Here is a 12,510-nt window from a genome sequence, read left to right on the forward strand (position 1 = left end):
CGGGAGAAGGCTTGGGCGAGTAGTGACGATAAAAATTAGTCAAGACTTGATGCGACAGGCGCTATAGGATATATGTTTTGGTTATGGCCTGTTCGGATTTATGGAAGAAACAGACTCAGACTTGGGAAAACAAAAGTCGTTTACTACTCATTTTCTTTGCTCTTTTCTTTGGGCTTGTAGATGGGTTTCTGCATGTATACAGCTGTGTTTGCACTGCCACTCCTTGAAAAGACACTTTTGACATTCACACACGATTATTTGTGAAGATGCCAGTGAGAATCTATATCGACCGTGATATTCAGTTCCAATTTTACCGCCTGGAAACTTATCCTTGCAATACCGTGCATGCATATTTAAGCTATATATTAACCAGCCACTTATGAAATTGTCCAAGATATCTAGAAATACGACAATCCACTCCATCCCAAAACACCTTCAAGCTCCTCCCTCAACTCCCCAACACCGTCATATCCTCCCTTACCCGCAATCTCCGCCCTCTTCGCAGCACTAAGCTCAGCCCACCTCGCCAGAACAGCACCGTCTACAATCGCCCTTCCACCAGCTGCTTCTACGCCTACAGGTCGTATACCATCTGGTAATCTATGCGCTTTGGCGTTCAATCCGCCATGCGGTGTAAGTGCGGGGAGGAGCTGGTTTGTTACGGAGAGGAGACGACGGTATGTTGTCTCCGGGAGGGGGACGAGTGTTGATAGGTGGCCGGATGAAGAGGCGAGGAGGAGGATGTGAGGAGGGTCCTGGGGAGAGGGGTGGGAGGGTGGTAGGGTTCGTGGGAGGAGGAGTGTTGTTGAGGGGGGGTTGGGGGAGACGGAGAATGAGGTTCTATGGAGGAGGAGATGGCCCTGAAGAGATTTAGGATCTGTAGTTTGTTAGTACTTGATCAGTTTATGTGAAGGAGAGAACTTACGCTCGGGGTTGAAGTCGAGAATATGTAAATCACCATCCGCATCCGCCGCAACAATAGCCAGATCTTCACCGTCCGGCAAGAAATCCGCGACCAGAACCGGTAACCGGCCATGGCTCTTACCCAAGACCTTGAAAGTATACGGCTCCTCCGTATATCCCGCAAACCAAACTCCCTTGAACACATCAGCCATCAGACACAACCCCGTGCGCGGCAGTTCCCTCGCAGTAGATACATGACAGCTCATGTCGAGGAACGCAACAGGCAAAAGGGACCCGTCCTCCTTCAGACCGCGGACCATGCACTTTTGCCCCTGCGCGACGAGCATGAGGCCTTGGGTGCCGATCTCTGAAATGGCTGTTACGCCGCCGCGGGGAATGTCTTCGCGCGCGATGGCTTTGAGACGCTTGTTGGTTTCTGGTCTGCCGGGCTCGGGGATGACGGTCACGATGTCGAAGACGTGGACGCGCCCGCGGATGGGGAGGTCTTCACCCTTTGAGACGGCTGTGCCGACCGTGACGAGGAAGCGACGCTCTTTTGTATCTTCTGAAACTTCGAGGTGTAGTGTTTTCATGCACTCGATGGATTCGCAGGATTCAAGCTCGACTTCGTGGATGACGGTCCAACTGACTGGGCTGATGAGCTTGAGAACGCCGTGGGGCATGGTTGGTGGGAAAGTGAGTGTTTCCTTGGCCCATTCTTTGTGATAGTCGTCGTCTTTGGGGAGTTCGAAGGGTTCGCTTATCATACAGCCTGCGATGTATGCGCCTGTTGGTTGGTGATATGCGATGCCGCGAACATCAGCGCCCAGAGGGACTTTCTTTACTGAGATACCAAGCTCGGTGAAGTTGGTGTCCGGTGGGAGTTGGGTCACTCGAGCGATGCCCTTGTTATCGGCGTAGATGAAACCGCGATCACAACCTTCTGTGTGGAATGTGCTCATACCGCGAACGCCGATGCCTTGAAGACCGATGACGCGGGGGATGCTCTTGCTGGACTTTATGACGAAACTTGGCGAAGGGCCGGGAAGGAAGACGGTGCTGTAGCCGTTGATGTTTGCACATGGTCGAAGAGGGATGAAGCGTGGTTGTTCGACGTCGTCCTGCTCTGTCTCCACGGGGATAGTGGCTAATGTTGTGTTGGAAGTCTTCTTGAAGGTGAGAGTGGTGGAGAGACTGGTTTCGCCTTCTCGTATATGGCGAAGAGGTTCATAGATTGTGAGATCGTCGGTTTGGTTGCGGAGCTGGTCATGTTAGAGAAGTTCAGTGAGGGCAAGGAAGAACTCACGATGAGGTATGGCGATTGAGATGTGGTGTCGCCGAGGTCAGCGACAAGAATCTCGCGGAGGTTCTCTTTTGCTAGACCACGTCGCAATGTGTAGTCTGCTGAAAGGTGAGGGGGTACATAACAGAGACCTTCGGCAACGTAAACGGGCTTGGAGAGGTCAGGGAGCGCGTAGACCTGTCCCATTAGTAGCCGATCTCCGAGAAACAGGACTGAAACTTACATGTAGTGCACCAGTTGAGCTGAGTAGGAACATCATGATCTTCTCAGTTTCTGCACCCTTGTCGCCGGCACTCGATTGGAAAGCACCCTTTGTGTCCGCGTACAGACATCCAGAGTGCCACTTGGTATTCTGCAGAGTAGCATCCATCTTTTCCACTTCCTCCAGCTCATTGTTGCTGTCGATCTGTGCCAACATAAGACTGCTATCGTCGCGGATGAGTAGGAGGTAAGGATCTGCAATGCTGGCGCTGGTGACTCGAGGTTCGGCGCCGGTTTCTTCATCGAGCATCGGCAGGATCTGAGTGAGGCCGAGATCTAGAATTGTCAGTATGTGTGAATGTGATCCAAGCAGGCAACTCACCTCCATCGTAAGATCGAACCTCGGACTTGAGGACTTGGATGATTCTCATCTGCTTCCCCATCGTTCCAGCTTCAACGGTAAATCCAGCCGCTGGGTCAAACTCAGTGTCCTTGAGCGTCTCGAATCCCGCGCCCGTAAGAGCATACACATCTGATGTCTCATAACCATCGAGATCGACCTTAGCCACGATCATGTACTTGTCATGCTGTCCAAATGTTTCGTACTCGTTACCTACGCCGACATTTCCACCGAGAGCCTTGGGCATTGGCTTCTTGACAGACATGGTCCAGAAACCCCTTGCTTCGGGGAATTCGAACCTTCCAATGATCTTGGGCTGGATGTTGCGGTTGAGAAGGGCCAGTGAGCCGGCTTTTCCGCGTCCGACAACACATGCAAGATGAAGATCCGAAACGACGCCTTGTGACAGAGTCGCTTCTTCACTATCAGGATGGAGCGATATCTTGCCAGCTGTCAAGTCCTTGATCGGGGCGATGCTGAGCAGGGTATCGTGAATGCGGAAGCTCAACTCGCCCGCCTTACCTCCACCATTGAGAGCCTGAGCCGGTTTCGCGACTGCAGACTCGGTGCCGTACAAATCGTCGTCCTCGTCGTCTTCATCCTCGAGATCCAGATCATCCATTTCTAGCCCAATCTCCGCATCGATGAGTCTCGGTTTTCGCCTCTTCTCCTGCCCCATCTTTCTCGTCCAGCCCAACACCACAGAGTCGCCAACTTCGCTACCCACGAAGTACGCATTCTTGCCAAGTTTTGACGCTGTCGATGCACGGCTCTTGATCAGATTGCCGCCGTTCTCATCTGAGACCATCCTGACGGTAAGACCAGAGACTGTTCTGCCATCGATCTGGAACGTAACTATTCCAATACGACCATCGTTGAGAACGAGCAAGAGCTCGCCATTCTCAATTGACAATGTCTCAAGAACACAGTGCTCCAATCGTAGGTTAAGATCCGCCTGATCTGTCAAGCTGAACGAAGTGATCTGTCGAGCCATTGAGTTCACCGCCACACCGTTGGACTTGCCAGACTGATCCACATGAATCAGCTCATTCTCTCCTATCAACAACGAACCCCCAACAGGCGCTGGTAATGGGATAATCTTGAATAAATCTCGAGGAAGATCGGTAACCGAAAGAATAGTCGTCGAAGCTCGCTGCTGCAGATCCAATGTAAAGACCTTGTACGTAAGATGATCTCTCTGACCAAGGGAATGCGCTCGCTCTTGGCTAGATGATAGGATACCAAAGGTCGGTTCTCTATACTCATGCAGAAAAGCGAAATGCACGGGATGAAGCAGACTGGGATCAAGCAGCGGAAGACGGAGGACAAAAGATGGTGTATACGGTGGTTCTAATGTGTCGCTATCTCCATTGGCGACTGTAGTAGACTCCTTGACGGGTCGTGGCCCATCGAGATCCTCATCCCAATCATCCATCTCCAAGTCTTCTTCCGCTTGTCTGAATGGTAGGATCGCGAGGTTGCGCGAGCCGAACTGGAAGGCAGCGCATCGACTGCCGGGGTCGGTTTCGAGGTAATTGGTATATTCATCGAAAGAAACCTCCCATGGCGCGCCGTGCAGCTCTTCTTTCTCGTAGTAGTGGATGGAGATGGTCTCGAGGTTGCTCTTCTCAGGATCCCATACCGCCATACATAGTTTCGCAGCTTTGTATGCTATCAAGAGAGCTTCACCTCCACATTTTGAATGCTTCGTCTTGACCTTGGCCAAACCCGTCACGGTACCGGATAGTGGAAGCTCCGCGACGAGAACTAGCTTCGTGAGGTTCGTACGATCGGTTCGAACAAGCATTGTCTCGCCGCCAAGAAACGAAGACTCGAGCCCATCATCGTCGTTCGCGCGGTGATCAAATTCGGGTTCAGGCTTTGCTGTCTGGGCAGGTTGGTTCTCGGGATCGAACTCGGCGGAAATGGCCTTTGTTGTAAAGATTTGGAGTAGGGAACCTTTTGCGACAACGAGATTGGTAGCTGTAGCTGAAGTGAGAGAGATAGTCAAGGAGTGTGTGACGGCTGAGGGAGCCGCAAGCTCGGTGTAGGCCTGCATTTCAGCGAGACCATTCTTTTGTGACCGAGAAATTGGCTGCTTTGCTGTGTTCGTTCAGGTCGTTCGCGATGTTGCTTTATTGAATGTTTGGCCCAAAAGAGTAGAGCTCAAAGCTCCTAACGGATAATTGGCCTCCGTCTTCCGGATCACCCTGGCCAATAAATAAAGGTTAGTCGATGCTCCAGGGGTGAGGCAGAAGCATCTCCACTTAGCACAAACGCTAGCGTATACATTGCGTCACGAAAACACCAGCAGCTTCAAGCTTGAGCTTGACCATTTCTGATCGAAGCCACTGAATCTTGTTTTCCAGCGAAACTTCCCTCTCTCTGATTGATCAAAGCGAATCACGCTGCTACACAGATTGACTTGCTAGCGACGTCACCCTTGGTTTGAGATCGATTGATCTCCCTTCAAAATCCCCGAGATCTGCTACTTTAAAAAGAAAAACATCCTCGAGCCACGTCGCGACCCAGTCTAGCGGATTCACTTCGACTTGCTTGTTGATCATCATTTGCAACAACAGTCTTTCAAATTAATCCAATATGGCCCACGCAGGCCTCGTCCAGACCAGTTTGATCTGGGTCGCTTATGCTGTTGCTGTCGTTCTCTGTTTCGCAGCTGCTATCATCACAACATTTACCTGGCAAACACCCCGCGAACGTTCCGCCGTCGTCAGCATCGTCGCCATCGTCAGCTTGACTTCTCTTCTCGCTACGGTTCTACTACTCCCTGTCGATATTGCTCTCGTCTCTGCGACTGCCTCTGCAACACTGGGCGCGAAGAAGGACTGGGCTACTCCCGAACGCATCGATAGTATCCTCTACACTCTCAAGGTCGTCTACTACAGCTTGTACAGCTTCGATGCTCTCCTCTGTTTGATCGTTATCCCCTTCGCCTACTTCTGGCATGAGGAGTACGATGAAATTGAGGTTGAGGAGGAAGGCCGAACCTTGAGCAGCCGTTTCTTGGCCGCTGCCAAGTACACACTCTTCTTCGTCGCATTCGTCGTCGTTCTGTTCTTGCTCGGTTTCTTCGTCCCTGCTGCAGGCGACAGCTCTGAGTCGCACTGGGATCTCGACTATTTCAAGAAGCTCGTTGCTCAGAACCATGGTGAAAAGGCGCTCACCTTTGCACTGGGTCTTCTGCTCACTCTCGGCACACTGCTCTACGTCGTTTACACCGGCGCTGGCCTTGCCCTTCTCCCCATCTCGTTCATCAAGGCAGCTCCTTCAATCTCGGCCCCTCAGCTCCATCAGAATACTGCTTCTCAGCTCGAACAGAACCGCGAACGCCAGCGACAGATCGAGATGCGCAATGCTGGTCGACAAGAGGGCATGTCTCGAAAGGACCAGCGAGAGCTCGATGCTCTTGTTAGAGAGGAACAAACACTTGTCCGACGCGAAAGACTTGCCGCCGAGGCTCAGGGCGAAGGTCGCAGCAGAATCTACCAAGCCTGGCTCAAAGTTTGTGCCGTCTTCCGCCCCATCAAGCTTCTCGGTGGAATCTTCCTCCTCCTTCTGTCTCTCGTCATCTTCGTATCAATGCTCATCACTGGCATTGACAAGGCCAAGAACTCGGTTTGCAAGGAAAGGTGCGGTTACATCCTTGGTCAGATCCACGTGTTCCAACCTATGAACTTCATCTTCGTCAAGTCCGCCAAGGCCTTCCCCGTCGACTACATCCTCATGGCTCTTCTGGTGCTCTTCTTCTTCAGCAGCTCCATCTCTGGCATTGCCACCGTGGGCATTCGCTTCCTCTGGGTCCGCATCTTCCAGATCCGCAAGGGTAGAACTGCTCCCCAGGCCCTCCTCATTGCGACTGTCATGTTGGGTCTGATAATCTTGGCCACCAACTACGGTATCGCTATGTTGGTTGCTCCTCAGTACTCTACCTACGGCACCCAGACATTCTGCGCCAACGAGCCTAAGCATCCTGGAGAGCAGCCAGACTGCCGAAACCACAAGGACATGATTCACGCCTGCTCCGAAGCACTAAAGTACAAGCATGCCAAGGACGTCTGCACACCATCGGTCATGTCAACGTTCCTCAACCGCATCACAATCACATGGCCCTTCTTCGGTCTTATCGACTTCTGGGCCCAATTCGCCTTCCTCGGTGTTTTCCTCATCGTCTTCGTCACAGCTCTCTTCCGCACCCCCAAGCTCAACCTCTCTCAGATCGACCAAGAAGCCGAGGCCGACGAGGAAGAGAGTCTTCTCGCTTCAACTGGCCGACGATTCGGCGCGACATGGCAGGATGTGCGAGGAAAGGCCAGCAGCTCAAGCAACGAGTCTGCCACCAACGGCAACGGCTCACAATCCGCTGCTTGAAGTTCACGTATAAAATAGTATGAGTTAGTTCGTATTGATGCAGGCATCTTTTTATTTGGCACGACAACACGGTGGCTCGGAGTTTAGTTTCGCAATATTTGGGTATCTGTTTATCGCACGCAAGGAATGGCAAATGGTAGTGAAGTCTCGCTTGAAATTGAAATGGTTTATGCTCCTAGCGCTACCTTCTTCGTTTTTTCCTTCTCCTTTTTATCCTTGGTGAATTGTACAGCCTTGTGACTCCTCTCGTCGAACCCAGCTTGTGGTCCCCGATGCATCTCGTACCAACATCGCGTACAGTAAACGTCATCGTCGCACCCTGGACATCGCACCGTTGCGTCTTCCAAACAAACGGTACACCAGCTTTCCACATCGTCGTCGGTGTAGTTCGTCCGTGAAGTTAGACGATTCACCGGCTGGCCCGATGGTTTAGATGTTGGTACGGACGGAAGGGCGAGGGAATCTTGATCGGGGGATGGTGCGCGTAGAGCAGCGAGACGGGCGGTTATATCATCTATGTCTGCACTCCCAGCCCGATTTGAAGAAGGGATGTCGGCGAGGTCGGAGGGAACGTCTGGAAGAGCGATATCTTCTGTTTTAGAAGTAGTTTGTTCAGGTTCGGACTCCGATTTTGGATCGGGGGTTTTGGTCTTTGCGAGAGCTGCTTCGACTTCTGCCTCGTCGCGGAAGCGGGCGATGACTTCATCGACATCCTTGTTCATAGCCTCACCATCTGAATCATCCGAGTCCTCATTCTTCTTATCCTTTTCGTCTTCTGTGTCTTTTGGTATTGAGTCTGCGAGCTGTTCTAGAAGTGCTTTGACCTGTGCGTCGTCTGGTTCAGGATTAAAGCCTTCTTCAGGTTGCACGTCGCCTAGTAGCTCTTCCAGAGTCTGATCGTCTGTTTGGAAGATGAAGTCGTCTTCTTCATCTTCGAGTTTGGGAGATTCCTTCTTTGGAGTATTTTCTGGCTGGGGTGTTGACTTTGATGGCGGTTGGGTTGTCTTTGGTGCTGTCGCTGGTGCTGGTGAAGGTTCATCGCCACGGTCTCGTAGGGACTTGAGACGAGCGGCTAGTGTATCATCTCGAGTTGGCGCCTTTTTGCGCTCAATGAGATCAACTTTAATCCTAGGGCCATATTAGCTAACAGATCTGATTGAGGCCTGTAGGCGATGTACTCTGTTGATACTGGCTTGTCTTGACCTGCGCTGCTGCCTCTAAGGGCGTTTAGACGATCAAGCAGGGACTTGTCGAGATCTTTAGACATAGCTTGCAAGTCTTAGTAGGGCTGTGAGGGTGAGTCTATATGATGAGCGAGGTTGTAGATGAGATAAATGATGAAGCGAAGTGAGCTTCAGATGAGGATGGCGGGGGCGGGGTTGTTTGCGCCCAGGCTTGGCTGAGGAGTCAAGTTGAGGCTCAAACTCTGGGCGTTATTCAATGACCATACACGTCACGATCTCTTTATTAAGCGAAAAAGAGCGGACTTGATCAAACATTCAGCCTTACCGCTTACCTTGGTGTCATAGAAGGACGGCATTCAGCTTGACATGGTGCATGTGCGCGACCATGCGATAAACATCCTTGCTCTCCACTGCAAACATCACATCACATCATATCATATCCAGACAATGCATTTCCATTGTTGAAGTGTCTCAATGACGCAGGTAAATATCATACGGTCGATTATATTCCCTGCCGCGTCAATCGCAGTGGAATAGACCTTGCATTGGGGTTCAGTCACTTCAGGAATGGAGTTCATCCTGAAGGATTGTGGTGCCTCCAATACGAGATGGCTTAGATGAAGATCACCCGTTCACTGACGACATGCCTACGACCAGTCAACTGACAAGGCAACTGAATGCCTCAACTATTCGACTTGTCGTCACTAAACATCATGGCCTTGATATTATATTCAATTGCCAATACCCCTAATCTAATCGTTATCTAAACGCACTTCGACATGCACACGCGTCGCAGCCAAGACTTACGCATGCTCGGAACGTGGGCGGCGCCAAAGTTTGAGCCTCTGCCGTGCATGCATCAGCTATTTTTGCCCATCAGTAGTGATTCAGTGCCTTGAATTAGCGGCCCTGCAAATGGGTCCATGCAGCTGAGAATGCAGAAATCCATGTCTCGGATCCCTTGGATTCAATAAGCGCTAGAGAATGTTGATTCCAAGGTGACGTGGAAACATAAACCAGCCAGTCTTCCTCTTTTCTTATCTTTTTATTTTGCTGTAATGTTGCTGCTATTCACTCCTTCACTATGCTTACTATGCCGTCGCTGCGTCTGAGCGCAAAGTCGATACAGATCACAGCTGCTATTGCGTCGATATGGCTCTTCGTCGGTGTTCTTTATCACTATCGCGATATTTCTTTTTACACACCAAGTAATAATTTTCAGAGCACTACAAAACCAATTTCGAACTCGCGCGGTGTTGAATCGATAAAGCTTGGCGCACAATATTTTCTCGATTATCCGTTGAAGGACGAACCGAAAGCGATTTTTGGACAACTTGGACAACGGACGGAATTACTGCGATCTTGGATTGAGGAATTGGAAGGGCGAGACGACAGCCACGAGACAGCAGAACTTGTTGGACAAATTGTGGAAAAGCAGTTTCCATGGCTCAATTCGAAGCAGGGTGTCTCGCCGCCTCTCGCCGATATCTACGATCGTCTTGGTCTTTCGTACAACAGAAAAAGTGTGAAGGCCGATAAAGCACCAGCTGGAATCGTTATCCCCACAGGCGAAAAAACACTCCGATTCGCATGTCATCTCATCGCAGCATTGACGCGCGTCCACAAGACCACCCTCCCAATTCAAGTTGTATACGCAGGAGATGATGATTTATCCGCCGCTGGACGAAAAAAGATACAAGAAGCTGCCAATGGAGTCAAGATCGAAATGCTTGATGTTCTTACTGTTTTCGACGACAGTACATTGAAGCTTGCTGATGGAGGCTGGGCGATAAAACCGTTTGCTGCATTGGCTAGTCGCTTTGAGCAGGTCATTCTTCTCGACGCAGACGCAGTTTTCTTCCAAGATCCGCGACGTCTTCTTCGTCAAGATCGATTTAAAGAGACGGGTGTACTGCTCTTTCATGACCGATTGCTCTGGAAGAATGGGTTTGCGGATCGTCAGGATTGGTGGCATGATCAGATCAAGCACCCCAGCCCAGAGACGGAAAAGTCGCTCGTTTGGACGGAACGATACTCTGAAGAGGGTGATTCTGGTATTGTTGTCGTTGACAAGTCCAGACTTGACGTTCTGCTTGGCCTCCTCCATATTGGATGGCAGAACTCGGAGCGGGTTCGGAACGAGGTTACGTACAAGATCACATATGGCGACAAAGAGAGTTGGTGGATCGGTTTCGAAGCCACAGGATCCGAGTACGCCTTCTCACCTCATTACGGCGGTATCGTCGGGTGGCTAGGTCCTACGAAAGCCGAACTCGACGCAGCAAAGAAGGCAAAAGAAGAGAAGAAGAAGGACGAGAAAAAGCGCGAGGACAAAGAAGAAGTCCGCGTCTGCAGCTTCGTCATCGCACACGTTGACCAAAACGAGAAACTCCTCTGGTACAACGGCGGCTTACTTAAGAACAAGGCCGTCAATCAAACAGAATTCGAAGTTCCGACGCATTGGATGATTGACCAGACGTGGCATAAGGGCGGAAGCAAGCAAGCCATGAGTTGCATGGTCGGCACGAAAGCAAGTGCCTTGACGAGCGGAGAGAAGGATGTTTTAGCAAAGTCTATACAAGCAGCGAAGGACATGGATGAAAAGTTACATTTGGTCTGATAAAAGAACAGACTTGTATATTATGTATGTATGTGTAATATAAAGCATCGAACAACGATAATGTTTTGTACAAGAACGGGAGTCGGAGGTCGGAACCGCGAGATGATCGACATGGAGGATTGTGATACCTTGCAATTCTGCAACGGATAATTCCTGAAACGCGAGTCCACGGTAAAAGACCGTTGAAAAATTCCGGACCCGGCCCATGTCTTCGGCGCCGTTTCATAGAGTTCGGGACCGTCTCACGCTACCGCGCGCCGGACATGTACGAATGTCCGTATAGAAGACCGTAAGACCGCAAGACCGCGACGAAGAAAATATAAAAGGGCAAAACACGTCACACAAACACAAACAAGTTAATTATAATACAATCCAGTCAATTCTTTAATTCATTTGCTAAGCAATCGATTTTTTTGTTCAATCCATTTGAGAGCAAAATGGCACTTCGCTTACCCCTTCGAACCCGCCCTGCACCGCTCATCGCAGGACTCACGGTTGGAGCAATCGGTGTTGCTGTCTGTTCGAAAATGATGTTTGGAACAGCTTCGGCGGAATCTCGTGAAGCGCAGAAGATTTTCAAGGGGGGTTTTGCGGCGGTTAAGCTGCCGTTGCATAGTTCGGAGGATGAGACGCATGATACCAAGAGGTTGAGGTTCAAGCTGCCTCAAGAGACTGCTATTTCTGGACTCCCACTTACTTGTGAGTTTCCTGCATAAGATAGATGGATCACTGCTGACTGAGTATAGCTGCTTTGTTGACGTTTACATGGCCTAAGGGATCTTGGCTTCCTACGCCAAGACCTTACTCTCCCATCTCACCCTCTGGTAAGTCACATGTCTGTAGGCATGGACTAGGTACTGACTTTTGTAGATGAACCCGGCTATGTAGAACTCATGGTCAAGAAATATCCCAACGGCAAAGGAAGCGGCTATCTCCACTCCCTCAAACCAGGCGACAAGCTCTTCATCCTCACCACCCTCCCCGACTACAAATGGAAGCCCAACACCTTCTCGCACATAACCCTCATCGCCGGCGGCTGCGGCATAACACCGATCTACCAACTCGCCCAAGGAATTCTCCGCAACCCCGAAGACAAAACTCGCATGACTCTTGTGTTTGGCGCAAACACGGATGAGGATGTGCTGCTGAAGAAGGAGCTCGATGGTTTTGCGAAGGAGTTTCCGGAGAGGTTTAGTGTCAAGTACACGGTTAGTAGACCGAAGGAGGGGTCGGTTATGAGGAAGGGGAGGGTTGATAGGGAGCTTTTGGAGGAGGTTGTGCCGAAGGGGACGGAGAAGGTTTTTGTTTGTGGACCGCCTGCTATGGAGGAGGCGCTTGTTGGGAAGAGGGGAGGGGGTGTTTTGGGGGAGTTGGGTATTGAGAAGGGAAAGATTCATAAGTTTTAAAAAGGTGGTGTAGAGGAGAGAGTATGGCTGGTGAAGACTGGCTAGAGTTGGGGAGATGAACAGTTATCTCACTCTAATCAAGATGTATATTAGCAGTTAGAACT

The 12,510-nt window shown here is 50.7% G+C and overlaps 5 protein-coding genes across 5 annotated transcripts; 3 read left to right on the top strand and 2 right to left on the bottom strand.

Annotated features, from left to right (window-relative positions):
- Nucleotides 1–398: 398 nt before the first annotated feature.
- On the bottom strand, nt 399–4,866 carry FPRO_03663 (related to pre-mRNA 3`-end processing factor CF II; the record flags this gene model as incomplete). The annotated part of the gene is made up of 5 exons (XM_031226100.1): nt 399–877; nt 926–2,165; nt 2,210–2,383; nt 2,430–2,743; nt 2,790–4,866. 5 exons carry the CDS (start codon nt 4,864–4,866, stop codon nt 399–401), a joined length of 4,284 nt encoding a protein of 1,427 aa, XP_031076670.1.
- Nucleotides 4,867–5,408: 542 nt separating this feature from the next.
- Nucleotides 5,409–7,196, top strand: FPRO_03662 (putative lysosomal cobalamin transporter; the record flags this gene model as incomplete). The annotated part of the gene is made up of 1 exon (XM_031226101.1): nt 5,409–7,196. The coding sequence occupies one exon, from the start codon at nt 5,409–5,411 to the stop codon at nt 7,194–7,196; it is 1,788 nt and encodes a 595-aa protein (XP_031076671.1).
- A 167-nt stretch (nt 7,197–7,363) lies between these two features.
- FPRO_03661 (uncharacterized protein) lies at nt 7,364–8,463 on the bottom strand (the record flags this gene model as incomplete). Its single annotated transcript, XM_031226102.1, has 2 exons — nt 7,364–8,324; nt 8,375–8,463. 2 exons carry the CDS (start codon nt 8,461–8,463, stop codon nt 7,364–7,366), a joined length of 1,050 nt encoding a protein of 349 aa, XP_031076672.1.
- Nucleotides 8,464–9,464: 1,001 nt separating this feature from the next.
- On the top strand, nt 9,465–11,000 carry FPRO_03660 (related to alpha-1,3-mannosyltransferases; the record flags this gene model as incomplete). The annotated part of the gene is made up of 1 exon (XM_031226103.1): nt 9,465–11,000. One exon carries the CDS (start codon nt 9,465–9,467, stop codon nt 10,998–11,000), a length of 1,536 nt encoding a protein of 511 aa, XP_031076673.1.
- Nucleotides 11,001–11,437: 437 nt separating this feature from the next.
- On the top strand, nt 11,438–12,406 carry FPRO_03659 (uncharacterized protein; the record flags this gene model as incomplete). The annotated part of the gene is made up of 3 exons (XM_031226104.1): nt 11,438–11,699; nt 11,747–11,824; nt 11,871–12,406. 3 exons carry the CDS (start codon nt 11,438–11,440, stop codon nt 12,404–12,406), a joined length of 876 nt encoding a protein of 291 aa, XP_031076674.1.
- Nucleotides 12,407–12,510: the final 104 nt, after the last annotated feature.

Source organism: Fusarium proliferatum, assembly GCF_900067095.1.
Source record: "Fusarium proliferatum ET1 genome assembly, contig: FPRO_scaffold002, whole genome shotgun sequence".
NCBI classification, from domain to species: Eukaryota; Fungi; Ascomycota; class Sordariomycetes; order Hypocreales; family Nectriaceae; genus Fusarium; species Fusarium proliferatum.